Source organism: Aquarana catesbeiana, linkage group LG01, assembly GCF_042186555.1.
Source record: "Aquarana catesbeiana isolate 2022-GZ linkage group LG01, ASM4218655v1, whole genome shotgun sequence".
Lineage (NCBI taxonomy): Eukaryota > Metazoa > Chordata > Amphibia > Anura > Ranidae > Aquarana > Aquarana catesbeiana.
This window is the reverse complement of record NC_133324.1, coordinates 455481731-455507383: the sequence shown is the minus strand read 5'-3', so window position 1 is coordinate 455507383 and position 25653 is coordinate 455481731. Positions and strand designations below refer to the sequence as shown.

At 41.7% G+C, this 25653-nt stretch overlaps 1 protein-coding gene across 1 annotated transcript in view; it reads right to left on the bottom strand.

Moving 5' to 3' along the window:
• Positions 1-3076: 3076 nt before the first annotated feature.
• The window catches only part of LOC141101731 (prostaglandin reductase 1-like), a 62718-nt gene continuing 40141 nt past the window's right edge, over positions 3077-25653 (bottom strand). The window contains exons 8-10 of the mRNA XM_073591028.1: positions 17831-17936; positions 10409-10527; positions 3077-3529 (exon numbers count right to left, since the gene is read on the bottom strand). Of these exons, the coding sequence (XP_073447129.1) occupies positions 3419-3529; positions 10409-10527; positions 17831-17936 (336 nt within the window). The 3' untranslated portion in view covers positions 3077-3418. The remainder of the gene's footprint in view (positions 3530-10408; positions 10528-17830; positions 17937-25653) is intronic.

Here is a 25653-nt window from a genome sequence, read left to right as displayed (position 1 = left end):
ATGTCATACGATGGCCTCACGGTAGAGTGCAGCTGTGCTGTAGCCGTCATTTAGATATAGTGTGTTTGCAAAGGGGCTAATAGGATAGCAAATCAAGAAACATATAGGCTGGTTTCACAAGGGCAGTCTAATCAGGTCCACCTGTCAGTTCTTCAGGCAGACCCGAACAGACCAGCCATGGCTCTTTATGGAGCTGCAGATGTCTCGCCAGCATCCGATCTTGTCCACCAAAACAGACGGCTAGGAAATCCAATTCCCATCTGTCCAGCGGATCAGATGACAGTGGGATGGGAAATGGACAGGCGGACCGTTTTTATCTGACAGCCCCATATATCTGTCATCCAGGGATCAGCAGAGAGATCCCCTGCTGAGCAGGCGGATGCGCATTATGGATAACACCCATGTGAAACCAGTCTTAGAAACTTGGAAGCTGCCACTTTTTGTAGATAAAGTCATCAAAGTAGGAGATATATGGAAAGACCTTAGCAGAACACTTAGGTTTGTGGGTACCAAATGGAAACTGAGGTAACCAAGAGCTACCAGGGGTATCCTCGACCTTTAAGATCTCCTGGACGGAAATGACGCCAGCTTGTTTTCCTAAAGCATAACAGAAGTGGACACCTCACCTTCACTACTGGATAGGACAGACAAAAGATCCTGAAGTAGGTTGGTCCACCACCGAAACAGTGCCTTCCATATCTGACTCTTTAAAAGAAACAGAAGAGTGAAAAAAGGGGATGGGCAACTTTTACAGGATTTCTGAAGCAGCACGTGCATATACACAAAACAAAGCCACCCATGGCGGAGGTAAAAGGCTGGAAAAAAAAAAAAAAAAAAGCGCATTACTGGAAGCCCCTTAAGGCTCCAAAGAGAGGGGGTCCGAAGGACAGGATACGTGACTGACAGAGGCAGTCTTGCAAGTTGCACAAATTGGGGAGTGTAAGGATTCCTTGCAAGTAAGCTCAAAATCCTCACACACCAGTGATAAAACCTTGTCCCTATGGCCCTCCAGGAGGAGCCAGCCTCCCTCCCAGTCATCTCAGGCAGACAGCATTAACAGGAGATATATCCAAGGCTGTTAGCAGGCTAGTGGAAGGCACACCAGAGGAATACTCACAGCCCAAAGTTAACATGGCAGCCACAGGTTCTGGCCTGAGTAGGTTACAAAGTCATGGCCTTGCATAGTATCAAGGGCTGACCGTTGGCTTCTGCACCCATGGTAGTAACCAACACTCAGAAAACTACTGCCTTGCACCCTTCAGAAACCTCCCAGAGGTGGGGAGAGGGCAGAGGAACTCCGGAGATGTGCCCTGCAGCTTGTAGAAACCTGATGCAAGGCAGAGAGTACCGACGACCCCCCCGTCACTATTGTCCACAGTCTCTTCTATGCGGTTATCTAGGACCTTTAGGGTAATGGTAGGTCTCCTCTAGCTGAGAACAGAGTGCCATCCGGTATGTGGGCACTGACTGGCTGGCATGGAAATACATGTGCTTAGTGGCCAGACTGGGGGTTGGGCTATAAGGATCTAGACATATCCAGCTTGTCACCCACCTGGCAACTGACTGAAGAATCCACAAATAACCGGAAAAAAAAAAAAAAAAAAAAAATTGGCAAAAACAGTATAGGATTCTGAGGTCCTATTTTCTGACACGGTGCAAGAAACTAAAGCACTGCTAGCAGGTGGGGAAGGGAGAGTTGAACACCAGCAGAGGCCAACCTAGGCTGTTTTTTTTTTTTTTTTTTTTTTTTGTGCCCAGCAACCTACTCCAGCAGGTGATGCTATAATGAGAGCACGCGAGAGAAAGAGTTAGAGAGAAATGCTGCATCATACTAACTCTATACAAAGCATTTTGGCAATGTTTAAACTGCATATGCAATAACTACCATTTACAGGTACATCTTTAAATGTTACACAGTTTGTTGAGTTATCAGAATAGTAATTTATTATAAACTCTGTAAAGCTTCTATTATATACTCATAAAGATTTCCCCTGTTATGCCCGTTTGACCTCAATTACCTCTATTGTTAGGCGCCTCTGCCGTTCTGTGCATTCTATGTACAGTGGAAGTGGATGTGCCCTTTTACACTGGGGCATTTTTCCAGGCACTTTTGGGCCAAAAATAGCGCCTGAAAAATGCCTCCCCTGCAGCCCCAGTGTGAAAGCCCGAGTGCTTTCACACTGGGGCGGTGCGCTTGCAGAATGTTAGAAAAAGTCCTGCAAGTAGCATCTTTGGGGCGGTGCGGGAGGGTGTATACACCGCTCCTACACCGCCCCTGGCATTGGGATCAATGGGCACCGCTGCCAAAGCGCCTGCAAAGCGCAGCGGCGCTTTTAACCCTTTATTCGGCCTCTAGCGGGGCGCTTTTAACCTCACTAGCGGCGCTATAACAGCGGTAAAGCACCGCTAAAATTAGCGGAACTTTCTTGCTAACGCCCCAGTGTGAAAGTTGTGTAAATTTTTCTTTTCCCTTCATGTAAATTTTTAGCAACACTTTGCTATAAGTGCAATATGCAAAGCCATCAGTGATTTATTTATTTAACAAAAAGGTAAAAAGAAGGGACGGCCCAACACAAATTATCACCCAATTTACGTAGATAATAACATTCTAATAATTGGAGATGGGAACTTTCAGCTAGCTTCTACTTTCTTTTACAGTTAAATTAGCATTAGCAGGGTTTTAAGGTGTGACATAGGTGCAGTGAAACAAATATTGAAGTAATTTAGAGCAAGTCAATCACGTAGAATTCAAAAAATCCATACATACCACAATATTAGGAAAAGTGAAATATGTAGCCGATTATCCAAGAACAATTACTTATTTCAATCCTTATAAATTTGTCATAAGTTCATGAGGATTTACAGTGGAAAAGAAAGTCCTGCACACAGGACCAAAAATGCTGTCACAAAGTTCCTGTGACCCCCTATAATGGAAAAGGTGGCCCTTTTACACAAATAATATGTAAAGCAATTATTTGTCTCAACTCTTACAAATCACGGAGCTATAATATATAACCCTACAGAAAAAAAAAAAAAAAAAAAAATCATGATATGATGCCAAACAGGATACAATAAATGTGATTAACACAAACCTTTTAATGGACAGTTATTCTAATACAAAAGCTTAGGCACACATGAGGTTCACAGGTTGTTTATTATTAAATTCATTTATTTTTTTAAAACGTTTTTGTTTTTTGAAGGTAATCGGACAGGCCAGAATTAAGGTGAATGTCACTGACGATTTGTTTTTAAAGGCACAGTTTTCAGGACGGTCATCCTTAGAAGAAGCATGCAGCCATTGAAATGCTATAACACCTGCTTTGTAGGTCAGTGACTGGCCCAGTAAGAAAGAGGATAAGGATGTGGCCTCCAAAGAAGTCAGCAAAACCGTTTTTCTTCTTTTCCCAGTAATGAAAATCTACACTTTGATAATTGCTTTTCCAATGTTCTCTCCCTTGAGCATACCCATGAATCCTGCTGGCATGTTTTCAAATCCATTGGTGATGTGCTCATGATATTTTAATTTGCCCTGAAAAAAATAAAACGAAAATGAAGTTTAAAAAAAAAAAAAAAAAAAAAAAATTTATACCATCATGTGAGTCAGAGAAAACATTTTTTTTCCCTTCAATAATAAAAAAAAAAAAAAAAAAAAAAGGGAAGTATAAAAAGACTATTAATTGCTATTTTTTGGTATGTTGAATATGCCATTGGTAGCATTTTTTTTAGGTCTATTCAATAACTGCAAAAAATGATTTTTGGACTCCCCTTAAAATCTTTTTTTTTTGGAGTTCATTGAGGGACACAGTTTTGATAATAAGTGGCCTAGGGTTTTAATCCCAACTACAGAAAAGATGGACATTGTGAACAAAGACAACTGAAGCCCCCTTGAGGCTATAAACCTGCTTACCTCACATCTGCTCAGTTGTAGCGAGCAGCCCAACTAGAAAACCATAGCATATGAGGGGAGGGGTGCTGCGTCCAACAATGGACTCTGAGAAAAAGTAGTTTATGGCAAGTACAAAAATCCTGTTTTCTATATTATCCAGTGAGGAACACAACTTTGATAAAGCAACCTAAGGAAGTCCAAAAGCAGTCCAAACTTGGGGGTAGACACCTAAACACCAAATGTAAACCAGACCAACAAAAACAAAAAGGGAAATAGCCACTTGTGAAAATATTTGGCTGAAATTACCATCCTCAAAGGGCAGATACATCAATCTTGTAGAACTTCCATCTGTAAGGCTGAGAACTAGCTGTCTGTTCACATGTTCTCTAAGACACTGGATTACAAAACATCCAAGTAGTACTCATTGCTCTAGTGGAGTGGGTTTTAACATGAAAAAGAAGCACTTTATCTTACAACTCATAAGCCTACACAACAATCTGTTGAAGCTAGTTAGACATAGTTGTCCTAGAAGCTGGATAACCTCTTTTAGGACATTCTAGGACAACAAACAGGGAATCTATTTGCTAAAATAAGCAGTGGCCAATTGATAAACCCAGAAGGCCCTACCACATTCAGACAATGGAGAAAGCCAACCATAGGGTGAACTGGTAACGCAATATCTTCATGGTGAAAAGCAGAGATCACTTTGGGCAAAAAGGAGGTCCTTGGTCTCAAAATCATATGGGGCTCCTTACAGGACAATGCTAACAACTCAGAGACCCTTCTAGCCAAAGTGATGGCTACAAGAAAGTCCACCATACAGAATAACAAAGTCAAGAAAATGTTCTGAATGGGTTCAGATGGGTATGAACCAGTAAACTATTAGCAAGAGGATGTTGAAAAATAACTGACTGATGGTACTAAGGGCGAAATGTTGATCTACCCCCAACTGAAGCAAAGGAAGAAAAGGGTCCACTGAAAAGGCATGTGAGAAAAACCAGTGAAAATAAGCCACCCAAGTGCAATAATAAATCTTGCAAGAAGCATATTAATGAACTTTAGGCAAGGATGAAATAATTTAATTTGCAATGTTGTGGTTTCCCAGAACCTGGCTTTCGATAGCCAGGCCATCAAAGCCAGCGAACGAAAACAAGATACGTCAGGGCTGTGATCCCAGTGATCTATCTGACCACAAAACATTGACCAACAAATAAACGAGATCGGCAGACCACACTCTTGAGGCCAATCCAGAGCTATAAAAAGACAAATGCTCTCGCTGTCGATTGTTTGAAGTAGACAAGGTAAAAACTTCAGCAGAGAAAAGGCATAGACCAGGTATCCCTTGCATCCTCTATTGGGTTCCATGTGCTTTCGTGGGAAAAAAAAAAAAAAATATATATATAGCAAAAAATAAATATAGCATACAAAATTGCGACACAATTCATATTGTAATTGAAGGTTATTAAAAAATGACCTTTCCTTTTCAATCTGCAGCTGCTGTAAATTTCTGAAAATACAATGCAATATGGCTATCTGGAGGTATTCTGTACACAGAATGTTTACAGAATGCCCCCCAGAAACATTTCCTGCTTGTGTGATTGGCTCACCGATTTTCTTCAGAAGTCTGCACTAAGATACAAGTCAGATTTCAGACACCCCCTGCAACAAATGGGAACACGTCTAAAGGGATGCAAGCCCAGCAGCTTTGGTGTCCTGCAGGTGCCACAGCTGGTTGACAATTATGAAGCCACTCCCAAATTACCCCATTTCCCAAATGAGCACAGATAAACACACAGAATAACAAAAGGTAGGAATCTGCAACAAAGTTTGGTAAAATCCTTGTAATGTACATAGATCACCCAGAGGGAAATGTTTTTTCTCAACAAAAAAGTGGCGTTGCGCTTTAAGGCAACTCTGTCCAGGTTCTTGTTAACACGAAAAAACAGATCCACATTTGATGTCCCCCAACACAGACGCAAGTCCCAAAACCCCTTCTAGAGAGATACATCTCCCCCCCCCATCCAGACATTGCTGTGAAAAATCAACCTGTCTGATGTTCCCCATCATGGGAATGTATAGATCATTAGGAAAAAAAAAAAAAAAAAAAAAAAAACTCCACCCAGGAAAGATTAGATTGTACCTCCCGATTCCCCTCTGATGCAGCACTCCTGACGCCCCACTGGTGATTTATGCAAGCTGTGGCATTGTCCCACTGAACCAAGACTGGAGGACTTGTCAGAAGGATTTAAATGAAGTAAAGAGATCAATCACTAGAAACTCCATGATGCCGATTGGAATCGGCATCATGCCGACTGTTTTGATTCTCCCATAGACCAACATCTCTAAAACAGACAGACAGATAATCAAGAACCTTGCTTCAACCATGAAGCTTGTATAACTTGAGACAATCTTTCAATATAAAAAAGGAAGGAAAAAAAAAAAAAAAGTCCTACGACAATGCTGGGAACAGAAGCCACCAAGACAGACATATTGGTTCAGAAGTGTAACCAGATCATGTTCCTCTAGGTCAGGGATATGCAATTAGTGGACCTCCAGCTGTTGCATAGCGGCAATTCTCATGAGGCATAGCAAGAATGACAGCGACAAGCATGACACCCAGAGACAGAGGCCTGATGGGACTTGTAGTTTTGCAACAGCTGGAGGTCTGCTAATCGCATATCCCCACTCTAGGCAAAGGCTGGCTTTGTCCAATGTTTTGAGCATGTTCTGTTGCAAAGTCTTGATGTGAAATTGAGAAAAATGGAGCTGCGAAATTGAACGTCGATTCTCAAAGTTCAGGATTCATCTGTAGTCCAAGATCAGCTTTGTGATGGACACATTGGAGCCCAAGGCCCCTGTACGTTGACCATGATATCTCAGGGCTGCAAGATCAGCTTTGTGATGGACACATTGGAGCCCAAGGCCCCTGTACGTTGACCATGATATCTCAGGGCTGCTGAGCCCTGACACCATTGTCAATGTGCGTGCCTTCATCAGCCGCAGCCTGCGCTATGTCTCCTGTGTCCTCTCCCCCCTCCGCTTTCTGCTTGTAAGCTCCGTGTCCGCGCTGCCCCCTCCCGTCCTGCTGCTAAAATTAATGTTTATTTGGAATACAATCTTTTTTACTGTAATGGCCCTCTGTGACTGTGCTGTATATACCTTGGTTACAGAGTGCTGATCTGCGCTCATTGACCCGCCACCCATCTCCTCTCTCGGCCCGACAGATGCAGCGGGCGGCCCCACCCGCTGCATCTGTCAGGCTGAGAGAGGAGATAGGCGGCAGGTCAATGAGTGCAGATCAGCGCTCTGTAAACAAGGTATATACAGCATTTTTTAATAAAGCACAGTCAGTCACAGGGGGCCATTACAGTAAAAAAAACTGAAGAAAATTTAAAGTTACATTGGTTAACAACCACTTTAAAGCTAGTCTCTTCAAGAAGTGGAGGGAGATTCAAAAAGGCAGCTGGAACAGAAACAGTGCTTAAAAAGCGTTTGTTACCCCAACACTTCATATTCCTGAATATGTGCCTGCTGTACCTTGTACATGTATCGTAGAAAGTATCCTGTTCTTTTTGTATGCTTACTTTTTGTGAAATCCCTGGTGTTTCTGCTAGTCCCTTTGTTTTCCTATTAAAAACTGACCACGTTGTAAATAAATAAAATATAGGATAGGGGGAAGGATTTAAGTAGTTTAGCAAAAAGACAACTGGGTAGGGGAGTGACACCATTCACTCCACAAAAATGCTGTTTTATCAGTTCACTACAGACTTAAACTTAGGAGCTGCATCCATTTCAGGCAGATGGATTTTTCTGTGCTTACAGAGTCAGTAAAAGGCATAAAAACACAGGAAATGTTCATATATTGTAATGATGTAGTGCAAATATGTACAGTATCTCACAAAATTGAGTACACCCCTCACATGTTTGTAAATGTATTATAGCTTTTCATGTTACAACACTGAAGAAATTACAGTACACTTTGCTACAATTTAAAGTAGTGAGTGTACAGCTGGTATATCAGTGTAAATTTGCTGTCCCCTCAAAATAACTCAACACACAGCCATTAATGTCTAAACCGCTGGCAACAAAAGTGAGTACACCCCTAAGTGAAAATGTCCAAATTGTGCCTAATTAGTTATTTTCCTTCCGTTTGAGGATGCCCCACAGATGCTCAATAGGGTTTAGGTCTGGAGACATGCTTAGCCAGTCCATCACCTTCATCCTCAGCTTCTTTAGGAAGAAAGAGCGAGAGAGAGAGCGCGAGAGAGAAAGAGCGAGAGAGACAAAGAGAGAAAGAGCGAGAGAGACAAAGAGAGAAAGAGCGAGAGAGACAAAGAGAGAAAGAGCGAGAGAGACAAAGAGAGAAAGAGCGAGAGAGACAAAGAGAGAAAGAGCGAGAGAGACAAAGAGAGAAAGAGCGAGAGAGACAAAGAGAGAAAGAGCGAGAGAGACAAAGAGAGAAAGAGCGAGAGAGACAAAGAGAGAAAGAAAGAGCGAGAGAGACAAAGAGAGAAAGAAAGGAGCGAGAGAGACAAAGAGAGAAAGAAAGAGCGAGAGAGACAAAGAGAGAAAGAAAGAGCGAGAGAGACAAAGAGAGAAAGAAAGAGAGACAAAGAGAGAAAGAAAGAGAGACAAAGAGAGAAAGAAAGAGAGACAAAGAGAGAAAGAAAGAGAGACAAAGAGAGAAAGAAAGAGAGACAAAGAGAGAAAGAAAGAGACAAAGAGAGAAAGAAAGAGAGAGAGATTCCCTCAATGAATTGTAGCTCTCCACACCACGGCACTTCCACCACCATGCTTGACTGTAGGCAAGACACACTTGTCTTTGTACTCCTCACCTGGCTACTGCAATACACGCTTCACACCATCTGAACCAAATAAGTTTACCTTGGTCTCAGACCACAGGACATGGTTCCAGTAATCCATGTCCTTAGTCTGCTTGTCTTCAGCAAACTGTTTGCAGGATTTCTGGTGCATCATCTTTAGAAGAGGCTTCCTTCTGGGACAACAACCATGCAGGCCAAATTTGATGCTGTGTGCGGCGTATGGTCTGAGCACTGACAGGCTGACCCCCAGCCCTTCAACCTCTGCAGCAATGCTGGCAGCATTTATAGGTCTATTTCCCAAAGACAACCTCTGGATATGACGCTGAGCATACGCCCCATGTCTTTGGTTGACCATGGCGAGGCCTGTTCTGAGTGGAACCTGTCCTGCTAAACCACTGTATGGTCTTGGCCACCGTGCTACAGCTCAGTTTCAGGGTCTTGGCAATCTTCCTGTAGCCTATGCCAACTTTAGAGGAACAATTCTTTTTTTCAGATCCTCAGAGTTCTTTGTCATGAGGTGCCATGTTGAACTTCCAGTGACCAGTAAGAGCGATAACACCAAAATTTAAACACACCCGCTCCCCATTCACATCTGAGACCTTGTAACACTAACCAGTCACATGACCCTGGGAGGGAAAATGGCTAATTGAGCCCAATTTGGATATTTTCATTTAGGGGTGTACTTACTTTTGTTGCCAGTGGTTTAGACATTAGACATTAATGGCTGTGTGTTGAGTTATTTTGAGGGTACGGCAAATTTACACTGTTACACAAGCTGTACACTCACTACTTTACATTGTAGCAAAGTGTCATTTAGTGGAATTCAGTCAGCGCAAAAACAATAACCTAACTAGAAATACAAGCAGCTGAACACTAAAAGGTAAACATATAAAAACCCTTTAAAAGTACTACAAAAATAACAGTGCAGCGCTATAAATGTAACCAGCAAACTAACATATTAGATGTGGAAAATGAGAGAAAAAAAAAAAGTGTAAACAGAAAGTAGTCTCCTCTACGGTTGTGAGGGTGCTCACAAATATTCATAAGGTGCAATGCAGATCCGTGATTCCACCACTAGTTAGTTAGCCAAACCGCTCACCTCAATCAATGGACCCCTGAACTAACAGATGGGTCAAACAAGGCTTTCACCACTCTCAGTGGTCATGGATGGAGGCTTGAGTAGGTAGATCAATGAGGTAAGCGATCACATCACTTTAAAGGACCACACTCTGTTGCTCTCAATTTTCAGCCAGGGTAACATGAAATGTAAAAAAATATATAGTGCACACTGTGTGGCTAAAACAACTTCCTTTATTAAAAGAAAGGTACTCACATAAATAGCACTATAACCCTAGTGCTGGGATGAATAGTGAATAGTACAGTCATAGTAAGACATCGGTAGATAAGGTGGCTGCAGTGACGTCCTAGGATACTCCAGCACATGTATCGTCCTGAACGGGTCTTCCTCAGCGGTAATGACCACCAATGACAGCAAGCCCCTAATGAGGCACTTGTTTAAAGCACGTGTGTTTTTATCTGCTCATTCTTTCACAAGTCTACTGACCACCTATACCAATCCTCATCACACAGACATCAGCACACACTGTACTTTGGCTCCTAAAACTTGTTTGCAGTAATGCCTTGTTTAGTTGGTTCTCTAATGAATGCTAAGTGTAAATACCTGGAGTAATAGTCTTACCTCTAAAACCCACTGCAGGAGCTGCTTTCCACCTTCCTCATACCGGTTCTCCCAGCGACTCACAATGAACCCTTCCATTCGGAGTTGTTTAAACAGGATAGTTGGCTGTATGGCAGGTCCTTTAATGAACAAGTATCAACATTAACAATGGAAAAATGTTTAAATAAAGAGATAAATATATGTCCCATGAAGGTCATGCATAGAAGTCTTTAGTAATCATGAAGGATCAATGCCTGACTTTCTTCACATATTTAGGAGTTATCCTAAGGACTGCGATTTGTACTTGGCTTTTAAACTGGCGCCTGTACAGTGGCTCATTTGCTGCCTTGCAACAAATGAAAGATCTTGGAATACTTGCTGCGTGTGGCCATATCCATGTACCCATATTAAAGTAAAAATATAGCTTACGTCCCTATTACCTTAATCATACAGTTTCAGTCCTGAAAGTACACAAAAAAAGTCCTCCTATTTGCTTCCTTTTGGTCTGGTAAATATACAACATAGCAAGCTTTTAATTACATCTGTACCACAAAGTTCAAGAAAAAAAAAAAAAAAACAGCGGTTCACCCAGCCAGGAAAAGGTGAGACCTGATAGTTTATCTAAACCCAAGTTTGTAAAGCCTATCTATACACTTCATAACTTATTTCAGAAGAATACATATACAGTATCTTTCTGCAAAAAATGCAAACAAGCCTCTTTGGTAATTTTGTCCTGCAAAAATGGTCTTATTTTCAATTCATTGACAAAAGGATGGAACAATATATATATATATATATATATATTTTTTTTTTTTTTTTTTTTTTTTTTTTTTTTTTTTAAACAAAAACACTGGTCAAACAAAAGAAAAAAAAAAATTGTGTAGTAAAAAGCATAAATTGAAACTAAAGCAGCTTTCAATTTCATGCAACACAAAAGCAACAAACAAAATGAGAAACTAGAGTTACATATTAATGGCAAGATAATAAAATCAGCACTATAACAGTAGAATTAAAGCGGAGGTCCACCAAAATTTTTTATTTTTATTTTTTTAAAATCGGGTGCAGCTAAAAATACTGCAGCTGCTGACTTTTAAAATGAGGACACTTACCTGTCCATGGCGCCCGCGATGTCGGCACCCAAGGCCGAACCGTCCCTTGGTCCTCGGGTGCTGCCGCTGCCATCTTCGGTAAGGAAATCAGGAAGTGAAGCCTACTGCGCATGTGCAAGTCGCGCTGCGCAATCCGAATGGTCCCTGCTGTCTCTGGGACCGGTGTGTCTCCCAGCAGACAGTGGGGGGGATGGGAAGTGGCGTAGACCCCCCGCGGGAGTCTATGCCCGGAAGTGGGTGCAAAAACCTGTATTATACAGGTATCTGCACCCCCCTGAAAGGTGCCAAATGTGACACTGGAGGAGGGGACTGGGGGGAGGGTTCCGAAAAGCGGAAGTTCCATTTTTGTGTGGAACTCCGCTTTAAACAAGTTTATGCCTAGACACATTTTTTGTTATTTTTTAATTTACTTAGAAGGCTGTTTTAAAGCCTAACTCCATGTTTACAACAACCTTAATCATTTGCTTGGGCCAAGCTGGCCCAAACAATTTCCTTTACCAACAGATGCGCCTGCAGGGGGTGCTGTATAAACTGTATATAGCATCATCTACATACAGTATACAGCTTTGTGTTCTGGCAGCAGGATGAGGGCTTCTTGTTCTGTTCCTGGAACAATACAGAGTTGGGCCAAGCACCACTCAGCCATTCACAGGCGGCTTTGTATTTTATGAATGAATAAGGCTTCATGTGATTCATAAAATACCAAGCCACCTGTGAATAGCTGAGCGGCGCTCAGCCTGACTATTTTGTTCTGGAAACAGGACAGGAAGTACCTGTCCCGCTGCCAGAGTACATCGCTGTAGATTTTAGGTAGCTGATGCTATATACAGTTTATACAGCACTCCCAGCGGACGCATCTGCTAGTAAAAGGAAATACAGTGCCTTGCAAAAGTATTCACCCCCTTGGCTTTTTACCCATTTTGTTACATTACAGCCTTTAGTTCAATGTTTTTTTTTTTTTTTAATCTGAATTATATGTGATGGATCAGAACACAATAGTCTAAGTTGGTGAAGTAAAATTAGAAAAATATATACATAAAACTATTTTTCAGAAATAAAAAAAATGATAAATTGGCATGTGCGTATGTATTCACCCCCTTTGTTATGAAGCCCATAAAAAGCTCTGGTGCAACCAATCACCTTCAGAAGTCACATAATTAGTGAAATTATGTCCTCATGTGTGCAAACTAAGTGTCACATGATCGGTCATTACAAAATTATATATATATATATATATACATATACACACACACACACACACACACACACACACACACACACCCCTTTTTGAAAGGCCCCAGAGGCTGCAACACCTAAGTAAGAGGCACCACTAACCAAACACTGCCATGAAGACCAAGGAACTCTCCAAACAAGTAAGGGACAATGTTGTTGAGAAGTACAAGTCAGGGTTAGGTTATTAAAAAAAAAAAAAAAATATATATATTCAAATCTTTGATGATCCCTAGGAGCACCATCAAATCCATTATAACCAAATGGAAAGAACATGGCACAACAGCAAGCCTGCCAAGAGGACGGCCGCACACTAAAACTCACGGACCAGGCAAGGAGGTCATTAATCAGAGAGGCAACACATAGACCTAAGGTAACCCTGGAGGAGCTGCAGAGTTCCACAGCAGAGACTGGAGTATCTGTACCAAGGACGACAATAAGCCGTACGCTCCATAGAGTTGGGCTTTATGGCAGAGTAGCCAGAAGAAAGCCATTACTTTCAGCAAAAAACAAAATGCCACTATTTGAGTTTGCAAAAAGGCATGTGGGAGACTCCCAAAATGTATGGAGGAAGGTGCTCTGGTCTGATGAGACTAAAATTGAACTTTTTGGCCTTCAAAGATAACGCCATGTCTGGCGCAAACCCAGCACATCACATCACCCAAAGAACACCATCCTCACAGTGAAACATGGTGGTGGCAGCATCATGCTTTGGGGATATTTTTAAGCAGTTGGGACTGGGAAACTGGTCAGGGTTGAGGGAAAGATGGATGGTGCTAAATACAGGGATATTCTTGAGCAAAACCTGTACCACTCTGTGCGATTTGAGGCTAGAATAGAAGTTCACCTTCCAGCAGGATAATGACCCCAAACACACTGCTAAAGCAACACTTGAGTGGTTTAAATGAAAACATGTGTTGGAATGGCCTAGTCAAAGCCCAGACCTCAATCCAATAGAAAATCTGTGGTCTTGCAAGGAGGAATGGGCAAAAACCCCAGTGGTAAGATGTGGCAAGCTCAAAGACTTATCCAAAACAACTTGGAGCTGTGATAGCCACAAAAGGTGGCTCTACAAAGTATTGACTTTAGGGGGGTGAACAGATGTGCACATTGACTTTTTCAGTTATTTTGTCCTATTTGTGGTTCATTTCATACTAAAAAACACACACCACACCTCTTCAAATTTGTGGGCATATTCTGCAAATCCTCAAACAATCCATGTTAATTCCAGGCTGTGAGGCAACAAAACACAAAAAATGCCAAGGGGGTGAATACTTTTGCAAGGCACTGTAGTTCATTTGGGCAAGCTTGGCCCGATCAAATTATTAAACGAGGACTCATGCCCTGTACACAGGGTCATATTTTCTGACGGAAAATGTGTGATAGGACCTTACTGTCGGAAATTCCGACCGTGTGTGGGCTCAATTACACATTTTCCATCGGAATTTCCGACACACAAAGTTTGAGAGCTTGCTATAAAATTTTCCGACAACAAAATCCGTTGTCGGAAATTCCGATCGTGTGTACACAAATCCGACGCACAAAGTGCCACGCATGCTCAGAATAAATTAAGAGACGAAAGCTATTGACTACTGCCCAGTTTATAGTCCCGACGTACGTGTTTTACGTCACCGCGGTCAGAACGATCGGATTTTCCAACAACTTTGTGTGACCGTGTGTATGCAAGACAAGTTTGAGCCAACATCCGTCGGAAAAAATCCATGGATTTTGTTGTCGGAATGTCTGATCAATGTCCGACCGTGTGTACAGGGCATTAGACTTTAAAGCAGCCTTACAAGTATATAAACAAATAACAAAAAAATGTGTTTGTTTAACTAGGTGTTAATGAATTCTCCTTATTTTGATGATTTTATGTTTTTACTATTAATATTAAAGTTATAGTAAACCTGGAGTTAAGGCGGTCAAACATGGATTGAAATTTGGTTCAGCAGGTAAAGTCAGAATTTCTATCCATGTATGGGCAGGCCGGTTGTACAGAAGTCAACATCTGTACGAGCAATCTGTTGGATTTGTAGGAATTAAATGTATGGTCTGCTTTAGGCTTTAACTGAAGTCCTGTGAAGATCAAAAGGTCATTCCTTTTGGGCTACACACAAACAAAACAATGTAAATATGATTTAACAATAAAAATTTGATATGCTGTATTTTTTAATGAAATTTTCAAACATTATATTGGGCTTCCTGCGATTGACTTAGGTGGAGAGACGGGTGGATGTTGTCATTACCTTAGCCAATCACAGGAAGCCTTGTATTTAGTCATAACATTACAAAGCATCCTGTGAATTGCTGAGCAGCGCTCAGCCTGAATCCATTTTGTTCTAGTAACAGGACAAGAGGGCTCTGCCCCACTATCAGAACACAGCGCTGTATAGTATATGTAGCTGAAGCTACATACAGTTTGTACAGCTCCCCCAGCAGGCGCATCTGTCAGTAAAAAAAAAAAAAAAAAGTTGGAGCCAGCTTGGCCCAAACTAACTATTTAAAGATTGAATATTACCTTTAAAATTAGATCAAAACGGTTCTAAAAAGGTTTTTTACCTTACTGCATTAAAGCGGGGGTCCACCTATCGTTTTTTTTTTGTTTTTTTTTGTTTTTTTTTAGTTCATTCACAAACTTTTCTTCTCAGCATTACATACTCACATATTGTGTGTAATATGTCCGCCTGTGTCAGATTTCGTCGGAAAGAATAACTTATATTATTCACTGCAGGCGGTTTCCATCTTCATTGTGGGCATTTGAAGCTCACAAGCATTTATTTCCTGGATGCGGTGAATGCTGTGCTCCCAGCATTCACAGCTCGTTCCCGCACATGCTCAGTGGCATCCTGGGAAGCCTGAGACTAGCTTCCAGGAGTCTGGGAGAGGCTAGAAACACGCCTACTCCCACGGGAGGAGAACCAGGAAGTGCAAAGAAGAGTAGAAAAATAAAAAGGTAATTACGGCGATTTAAATTTTTTTAAACGGCATGTCAGCATCTAGGCAAGGAAGAGAATACATACAGATATTGTTCAAAATTTGGGTGGAACCCCGCTTTAAGGTAAAAAAAAAAAAACCTTTTTTTTTTTTTTTTTTTTTTATTATAGGTGCAGCTCCCCCCCACCAGCCTCTCCTAAATATTTATCTTAGCCAATCTCGGTCCAGCTTCATGCACAAGGGCAGCTGCACAGCTTTCTCCCTCATCACTCAACTCAATGAGAGCCATTGGCTCCTGCTGCTGTTAATAAAATTCAGCGTTGAAGGAGTTGGGTACAGGTCCGAACCACATTAGGCGTGTCAATCGATGCACACCTTGTGGCTTGGGATCAAGCCCACACAAGTAGCAACCGGCTTGCTGGAGGGAGGAAGCACAAGCCAGGGGCACCAGTGGGGGACCCGAGACGAGGAGGATTGGGGCATCTCTGTGCAAAACCATTGCACAGAGCAGGTAAGTAGAAGGAGTTTGTTATTTTAGAAACAAAAAACACACAAACCTTTAACATTTAAAAATACAACCACTAAAATCTCATATAATATTTAATGTCCTATGTTTGTCAACTGATATTTCCATTTATTTTTATATACTTGAACAGTTAAAGTGGTTGTAAAGGCTCAAGGGTTTTCAACTTAATGCATGCAGGTGAAAAACCTTTTGTGCTGCAGCTCCACCCAGACCCCCCCCCCCCCCCTTTTCTTACCCGATCCAATCCAGCAAATGTGCATGAGTGCAGCGGCTCCAGCCACTGTCCCTCTCCTCACTGGACAGATTGATAGCAGCAGGAGCCATTTGCTCTCGCTGCAGTCAATCGAATCCAGTGACATGGGAGAGGGGCCGAGTCCCGCTGTCTGTGTCAACAGATGCAGCAGTGGGATTCGGGAGAGAGTCTCTCCCCTCTCCCCTCCCCCCCCCCCCCCATGGAAGGCGGCTTTCCGTGGGGGCACCCGATTAAATAGGGGCCTGGAACGGCGGTGGGGCACCCCAGAAGAAGAGGACTGGGGCTGCTCTGTGCAAAACGATTGCACAGAGCAGGAAAGTGTAGGCATGTGTTTTTTTTCTATTTTTTATAAAGATAAAAGAAGGGGGTTTACCACCCCTTTAAACCTACGCAAAAGTGAAATGTCAGTTTTAGGGGGTATATGGTGGGCTGGGACAACCACTAGCCCTTTATAACTATTCTCTTCATGAATACATGTGCCTGCTAGGAAAGCTGTATAAACTGTATGTAGCATCAGCTGCATACAGTATACAGCTCTAAGTTCCAGCAGCCGTATGGGGACTTCCCTTTCTATTCCCAGAAAACAAAATGGTGATGGCACCTGTCCACCTCTCCAGCTCAGCCATTCAGAGAATGCCTTGATTCATTCATAAAATTACAAAGACTTCTTGTGAATGGCTGAGCAGCCCTGAACAGGAAAGGCAGTCTGCATGCCTCTTATGGAGCACAATGCTGCATACTGTATGTAACTGATGCTGCATACAGGTTAATAGCGTCCTCTGTGGATGCATCGGTTAGTGAAGGTAAGGTTGTTTGAACCAGCTTGGTCCAACCAAACTATTTAAAGCTAAATCCAACCTGGTGTTTAGAGAATCGAATTACCCAACAAATAGATTGTAAAATAATGTTATTTTACTCATCAAAAACAGTCACATTTTTTCTAACTATATTCTTCGTATATATGTCAATCCTGGAAGAAAGCTGAGTGAACACATTTATAAAACAGATCCTCTTTATAGGTTTGGTTACATTTCTGTGTCTAAACCAGGAAATATAAAAAAGGGGAAGCAAAACAAGCAGCAGAAGTGAGAGATTGAGGAGACAGCAGATGCCTTTCAAAACGTGGCAGACAACAGGTTTAAAAACCATGTCATCCATTCCATAAAACCTTAATCACTGTCCTACAAAAAAAAAAAAAAAAAAATACAAAAAATACAAAAGTAAAAACATCAAGTCTGAGTTAACCTTTAAAGATGCAATAGATTCCAGTTATCAGATAATAAACAGTTGTATGCTAAAATAGAATTCTACTTGCAAAATAAGTCATATGCATGTATTTCACTGCAGTATTGCGCAGTTTGAAATATTTTGAAAGAAAAATATTACTCTACCTGAAGGAGGCACTGCATCATTGTACATGGAGATAACACCGCATACAGCAATTCTTCCAAATGTTTTCATTTGTTGCAAGGCAGCATCTGCAAACTTTCCTCCAACCTATAGCAGAAAAAAAAAAAATGATCAGCTACAATTCAATTCTGCAGAAAGTGAATACAGGAAAACGGATATTCTACAGAAACAAAAAAAAAAAAAAAAAGGGGGAACAAAAAAAATTGAGCCACAATATCATTTCTTTTTTGTTTTGTAAATTAATTTTTATTGTTTTTTTCCCCCAGGAGGTAAAGATTGGTACACAAAGCCTCTGGGCATTAACTGGCAAAAAAATAAATAAATCACAACACTAACATAGTCCAACTTGTGACACTGATTATCTCAAATCAGAAACACTATAAACAAAGACTTAAAGACTTTACACTGCTCGTATCCACTAGATTAGTATAGCTAATCAAATTTAACAAACACCATTCTTAGGACAGTAAATGGAAAGGTGTAATGTGTACTGGGTCCAACACTAAAGGATAATCATGAACCAAAATATCTGGGAATCTTTAAAAAGCACAAACCAGTAGAAAATAGCAAAAAGGTCAATTGGCGTCATAGTAATTATTGAATGGCATTAGTTGTGTGCGATTCAAATATTCCATATTTTGTCAAATTTGGCTTCGCATCCCCTGGAGTGAAACGTGGCTTTGTATAACGGCATAGCAGAATTAAGGCCTTCCAGAAGTGTAAAGAGGGCACTTCGGGTTGCCATTTTAGAATTATAGCTTCCCTTGCATAGAGCAGCAATAGGCTTACAAGTCGGTTGCTCGTTGGTGAGTCAGGGTGCCCGCCAGGGCCAGCAAGCAGACTGACAGTCTGTCGAATGGAAATCGCATTAAGGGAAAAACATTGTAACCGGGGACAGGACCACAACAGGTGACAAAAGTCTGCATCTCCACTGCCATACTTCCAACAGCATGAAGAAGCATCTGGATAAATTTTAATAAAGTTGTGGCATCAGACCTGGTGAATAATTTTGATTAGATGAAATGGCCTCTGACTGAAACCAATTGCAAAAATGTTAAACAACAAGAAAGCTTAAAATTTGTAGAATGGAGAAGAATTCTAATGATACATGTGACATAGAAGGCAAAACAAGGGTATATTTGGGTCTTTGAGTATACCTCTATGGATTGCTTATAAAAAAAAAAAAAAGGATAAAAACAGATATTAAAAAGTTTTTTGTTTTTTTTTTAATGAAAAAAAAAAAAAGTCTTTAATGAAGGAAAGTTTAGATAATTTCGGTTTCTATCCTTTTAAGAGATTAGATTAGTGATCATAGAGGTATACTCAAAGTCCAAAATATAAACCTTCTTTCGCCTTCTAACAACTGCAAAAAAGGGTATTCCCAAGCATCTTCCCAGTCCTCTGCATCCATGTCCAGGATATCATTCTGCCACTTAGAAAACAGGCCCTCCAGTCCAAAATGAACCAAGGGCATAAGTGCTTTATATACTGTGGGGACGGAAAGTATTCAGACCCCCTTAAATTCTTCACTCTGTTATATTGCAGCCATTTGCTAAAATCATTTAAGTTCATTTTTTTTCCTCATTAATGAATGTCAAAACTATAGCTTATAATCTAAAATCATTGGGGTTAGCAGCTACTATAAAAACAAATCCTATATAAAACTAATGGCAATTGAATCCGTCCAAAATGTCATGCGACTTCAATCTACCATAGCAGCGCTCATGTCAATCCATCTACACATGACACGCTCTTATACAATTCCTCATATAAGTAAGAAAAAGTCCCATGAAGTGGTTTTAGATGAGTGAATCAAATTTCTTAGGGTCCTTTCACACGGGACGGATCCGTGATGATCCGCCCCGTGAACATCTGCTTGCTCAGCGGGGATTGCTCCGCCGATCCCCGCTGAGCAGGCAGATGACAGGTCTGTCTCTGCACACTGTGCAGAGTCCGTCGTCACCCGATCCGATAACGGATGGAAAAGTAGGTTTTTTCCTCAGTTATACTTTTTCGGATCGGAGCGGGTCGGATGTCAGCGGACATGTCACCGCTGACATCCAACGCTCCATAGAGGTCTATGGAGGGTCCGTTCAGGTCCGCCTAAAAAACTGACAGGCGGACCTGAACGGATCGTTCATGTGAAAGAGGCCTTATAGGTGATGAGTTCATATATTTGTGCACCACACACCCAGGCTTGTCATCGCGTGAGAAGAAACTCACCCCTTTGGGGTTAAACCCACCAGAAATCTGAAAAAAAAATTCAAGTGTCACAAAACACATCTTTTTGTTGCCACTTCTCGGGAATATCCACCGACTCTGCTAGTATTCTTATTGGGTATGGTAGGCTCCAGTAAATCAGGATCACGTGAGAAGATGAAAAAGCCACATAGCGTAATCCTGTTTAACTTAATTTACTGAAGCCAAAACAAACCCCCCTTACAGGTTATACATACAAGCAAAAGATAATAATAGGAGCATTAAAAAGGCAAACCGTAGTGTTGTCATCGATCGCATGCAGTTTCTTCTCACGTGGTGACAAGCCTATGTGTGTGATGCACGAATATATGAACTTTCATCACCTATAAGAAATTTGATTCACTGACCTAAAACCACTTCATGGGACTTTTTCTTGCTTATATGAGGAATTGTATAAGAGCGTATCATATGTAGATGGATTGACATGAGCGCTACTATGGTAGTTTGAAGTTGCATGACATTTTGGACTGTTTCAATTGCCATTGGTTTTTATATAGCTCTGGCAGTATGTTTAGGGTTGTTGTCCAGCTGGAAGGTGAACCTCTGCCCCAGTCCCAAGTATTTTGCAGACTCTGATGGCGTGTACACACAAGCGGAATGTCTGACAGAAAAAGTCAGACGGAAGCTTTTCATCGTCTATTCCTATCGTGTGTATGCCTCAGACTTTTTTTTTTTTTTTTTTTTTTCCGAAAATTCTGACGAAAACATTTAGAACATGTTCCATTTCTAGGTCCAACGGAACCAATTCCGATCGGGAAAACCACTAGTCTGTATGCTGTTCCGACGGGCCAAAAACGATGCATGCTCTGAAGCAAGTACGAGACGGAAGCTAATGGCTACTGGCTATTGAACTTCCTTTTTCTAGTCCAGTTGTACGTAACCTCGTTCTGGACGGTCGGACCTTGGTGTGACCGTGTGTATGCAAGACAGCTTGAGCGGAATTCCGTCGGAGAAACCTTTGGAGTTTATTCCGATGGCAAAACCGGTCTTGTGTACGTGGCATAACAGGTTTCTTTTAGGATTGCCCTGTATTAGGCGCCATCCATCTTCCCATCAACCCTGACCAGCTCCCCTGCCCCTGCTGAAGAAAAGCATCCCCACAACATGCTGCCACTACCATGTTTCACAGAGGGGGATGGCGTGTTCAAGGTGATGTGCAGTGTTGGTTTTCCACCACACAGTGTTTTGCTTTTAGGCCACACATATATAATTGTGGTCTTATCTGACCAGAGCACCCTCTTCCACAAGTTTGCTGTGTCCCCCCACATGACTTCTCACAAACTGTAAACAGGACTTCTTATGGCTTTCGTTCAACAATGCTCTTTTTGCCACACTTCCATAAAGGCCAGATGATTTGTGGAGTGCATGACTAATAGTTGAAAAACCAGAAAAATGGGGGGTAAGTGGCACTACCTACTGGTGATTGGCAACAAGACGTAAGTGTAGGATAGGAAAAAACTGCACCACAGATAAGTGTACCCCAAGAATGCTCAATGCATATAATCCCAACCTCAGATAACATGACAGTGCTTCAAGTGTAAATGTGTCTATAACGTATGAATGAGTAATGTACTAACATCATATGCATCATAAGAGTATGTGCCTGAGTGACCATACAGGATCCCCCCGGGTGGCCACAGGGCACAACTTATGGGTGTACGATGAGCACGTATAACCGTAGCATGTACGTCCCAATAACTAAAGGCCAAAGAAGTATGGGACACAATTACACAGTAAGGCATATAACGATTCCCTGTTGGTTTCCTAGTAGTAATTACTCCAGCTACTAGAGTGTAAACGTAGGCGACAGTGATAAAAATAGAAATAAAGCTAAAAATAAAGAATAAAAATATTGATAATAATCATATCCCAATGGGGATCAACCATAATCAGAAATATCCTATGTATATATCCAAAGTGCAGAAAAAAAATATATATAATAATAATTAAAAGTAAAGCCGCACTATGCGGGCATAATCTAAATCCATAAAAATGGGAAAAAAAGTTCACACATAGATAAGCAAATGACAGTCCATATAGTGTATGTCTGATGGTCCTCAGGTGTGTGTGACAGGAAACAAATGGTGACTTGAGTGCTTGCAGTGTCCTCAGGTGACTTTTGTGCTCCCCCTCAAGGGTTCCCACTCAACAAATCCAATCACCCCAATGGGGCAATACGCATGTAGATGTAACTACTGCGACCAGTCCACCACCATGTAATGTTGTTCCAAAGGTAGACCTCCATCTTCAGGTAGATTTAAGCATGATCTTTAATGAGTCCCTCATAGGAGAAAAAATAATGAGCTCCCATGGTGTAGTAAAATTAAATTCATTTATTGAAAAACAGTAAAAACTCCAAAAGAAAAAACTATCAAAAGGACATTCCAAATAACATATATGCAATATATGTATATGGCAGACTCCTAGCACGGTAGTCAAGCCTCAATACAAACAGCGAGAGATGGACACGAGGTGGGGACAGCAGCGGTTCGCTGCGTTCCACCAACTTAGAAAAACAGGAAGTGACGTAGCGTTCGGCCTGTTTAGGTGAATGGCCAAGTCTTGGTAAGTTTGCGGCTGTGCCATGCGCTTTCCACTTTCAGATGATGGATTGAACAGTGCTCTGTGAGATGTTCAAAGCTTGGGATATTTGTTGTTTTTTTTTTCTATATAACCCAAACCTGCTTTAAAATTATCCAAAGCTTTAGCCCTGACCTGTCTGGTGTGTTCTTTGGCCTTCATGATGCTGTTTATTCACTAAAGTTCTCCAACAAACCTCTGAGGGCTTCACAGAACGGCTGTATTTATACTAAGATTACACACAGCTGGACTCCATTTACCAATTAGTTGACTTCTGAAGGCAATTGGTTCCACTAGAATTTAGTTAGGGGGTATCAGAGTAAAGGGGGCTGAATACAAATGCACGCCACACTTTTCAGATAATTTATTTGTAAAAAAATTTGGAAAACCATTTATCATTTTCCATCCACTTCACAATTACGTGCCACTGTGTTGGTCTACAACATAAAATCCCAACAGCAAACATTTACACATACACATACACTTTTTGCTAGCTTACCGTTTCAGGGAAATTTAGGCAGGCTTGTACCATTATAGCAGGCCTGTTTGTTTTTTTGTTATCTGAGTGACAGGCAGTTTATGTGCGAGTTCTGGCCAATCAATTTGTTTGGCAAGAGGCGGGACTCCCATATAAAAGCTGGGGTCACATGGTCGAAGGGAGGAGAGAGTTCGGAGTGGAAGCCTAGCCTGGTTCCTGGAGGGGAGAGGTTCCCCCTCCGGGGAGCCAACGGAGCCTCTCTGCGCGGAGGGTGGGGGACCGGAACCCGTAGAAGAGTTGGTGACACCATACAGCATGTAGTCGCTGGACGCCCCTGCGGGGAAGGGAGCGTGCCAGAAATGAGGAAAGGGATGGAGAACTTATTGCCGAAGAAGTAGCAACTAAGCGGAAAGCAACTGGGCGATCGATCGTTTATGAGTGGCACATGGACTGTTGATCAAGTGAGTTCAAGCCCAAGGGAAGGGTACTACCAGAGGCTGAGGGATGTTGGCACGCAAGTCAGTGAGACAGGCGGTGATGGCCTGTGACTTTGGGTTAAACAACGCCCTGGGATTCCAATCAGTCAGACGGGAGGAATTATTCAGAGTAATCTCTTCTTTAGCTCAACTTGGAAGTACCATGCAGATGGGAAGTAGTGGTAAAAAGAGATCTATAGAGAGATAGAGATATAGATATATTTTCAGAGTGACACTTTACCAAATATTCTCTATCAAATCTACTTCCATCTTCCCTGATGAAGAAATCACCCACAGTGATTTCCTATTATCCGCAATGATTCTATGTCTTTACATGAGAGGCAAAGAAAAGATTATAAAGCAACAAAAGAGCATCTCGAAAACTACTCCTAAGTTTATGTTACGCAAATAAAGGCAAGAGAAAAATACAATATATGGACTGTTTCTATTTTATGGGCTAGGTGGTAAACGTGAATTACGGATATAAGAATTAATCAGCAGCTCCTTCGGGGGCAAGTGCTACACACAAAATGTGGAACATTTTAAAAAGGGGGTATGAATACCTTTTCAAGGCACTGTACACAAGTATTCACAGCCTTTGCTCAATACTTTGTTGAAGCACCTTTGGCACCAATTACAGCCTAAAGTCCTTTTGAGTATTATGCTACAAGCTTGGCACACCCATTTTTGGGCAGTTTCTTCCTTTCTTCTTTGCAGGACCTCTCAAGCTTCATCAGGTTGGATGGGGAGCGTCGGTGCACAGCCATTTTCAGATCTCTCCAGAGATGTGAAAAATCGGGTTCAGGTCTGGGCTACTCAAGGACATTCACAGAGTTGTCCCGTAGCCACTCCCTTATCTTGGCTGTGTGCTTTGGGCCGTAGTCCTGTTGGAAGATGAACCTTCGCCCCAGTCTGGAGGGCCAGAGAGCTCTGGAGCAGGTTTTCATCAAGAATGTCTCTGTAAATTGCTGCATTCATCTTTTCCTTGATCATGACTAGTCCCCCAGTTCCTGTCACTGAAAAAACTATTCTCACAGCATGATGCTGTCACCACCATGCTTCACTGTAAGGATGGTATTAGCCAGGTGATGAGCGGTGCCTGGTTTCTTCCAGACATGAGGTTTGCCATTCAGGCCAAAAGAGTTCAATCTTTGTTTCATCAGATCAGAGAATTGTGTTTCTCATGGTCTGAGTCCTTCAGATGCCTTTTGGCAAACTCCAGGCAGGCTGTCATGTGCCTTTTACTGAGGAGTGGTTTCAGTCTGGCCACTCTACCATACAGGCCTAATTGGTGGAGTGCTGCAGAGATGGTTGTTCTGGAAGGTTCTCCTCTCTCCACAGAGAAACGCTGGAGCTCTGTCCGAGACAACCGGGTTCTTGGTCACCTCCCTGACAAAGGTCCTTCTCCCCCTTTGAAAGGGCGGCCCACTCTAGGAAGAGTCCTGGATGTTCCAAATTTTTCATTTATGGATGATGGAAGCCACTATGCTCATTGGGATCTTCAATGATGCAGAAATTTTTCTGTACCCTTCCCCAGATATGTGCCTCGATACAATCCTGTCGGTGGACTACAGACAATTCCTTGGACTTCAGGGCTTGTTTGTGCTCTGACATGCACGGTTAACTGTGGGACCTTATATAGACAGGTGTGTGCGCCTTTCTAAATCTTGGCCAAATCAACTGAATTTACCACAGGTGGACTCCAATCAAGTTGTAAAAACATCAAAAATGATCAGTGGAAACAAGATGCACCTGAGCTCAATTATCAGTGTCATGGCAAAGGCTGTGAATACTTATGTACATGTGATTTTTTTTTCGTTTTTTATTTTTAATAAATTTGCAAAGATTTCAAACAAACTTTTTTCACATTGTAATTATGGGGTATGGTTGGTAGAATTGAGGAAAATAACAAATTTAATCAATTTTGGAATAAGGCTGTAACATAGCAAAATATGGATAGAGTGAAGCGCTGTGAATACTTTCCGGATGCACTATAACAAGGGCAAACAGG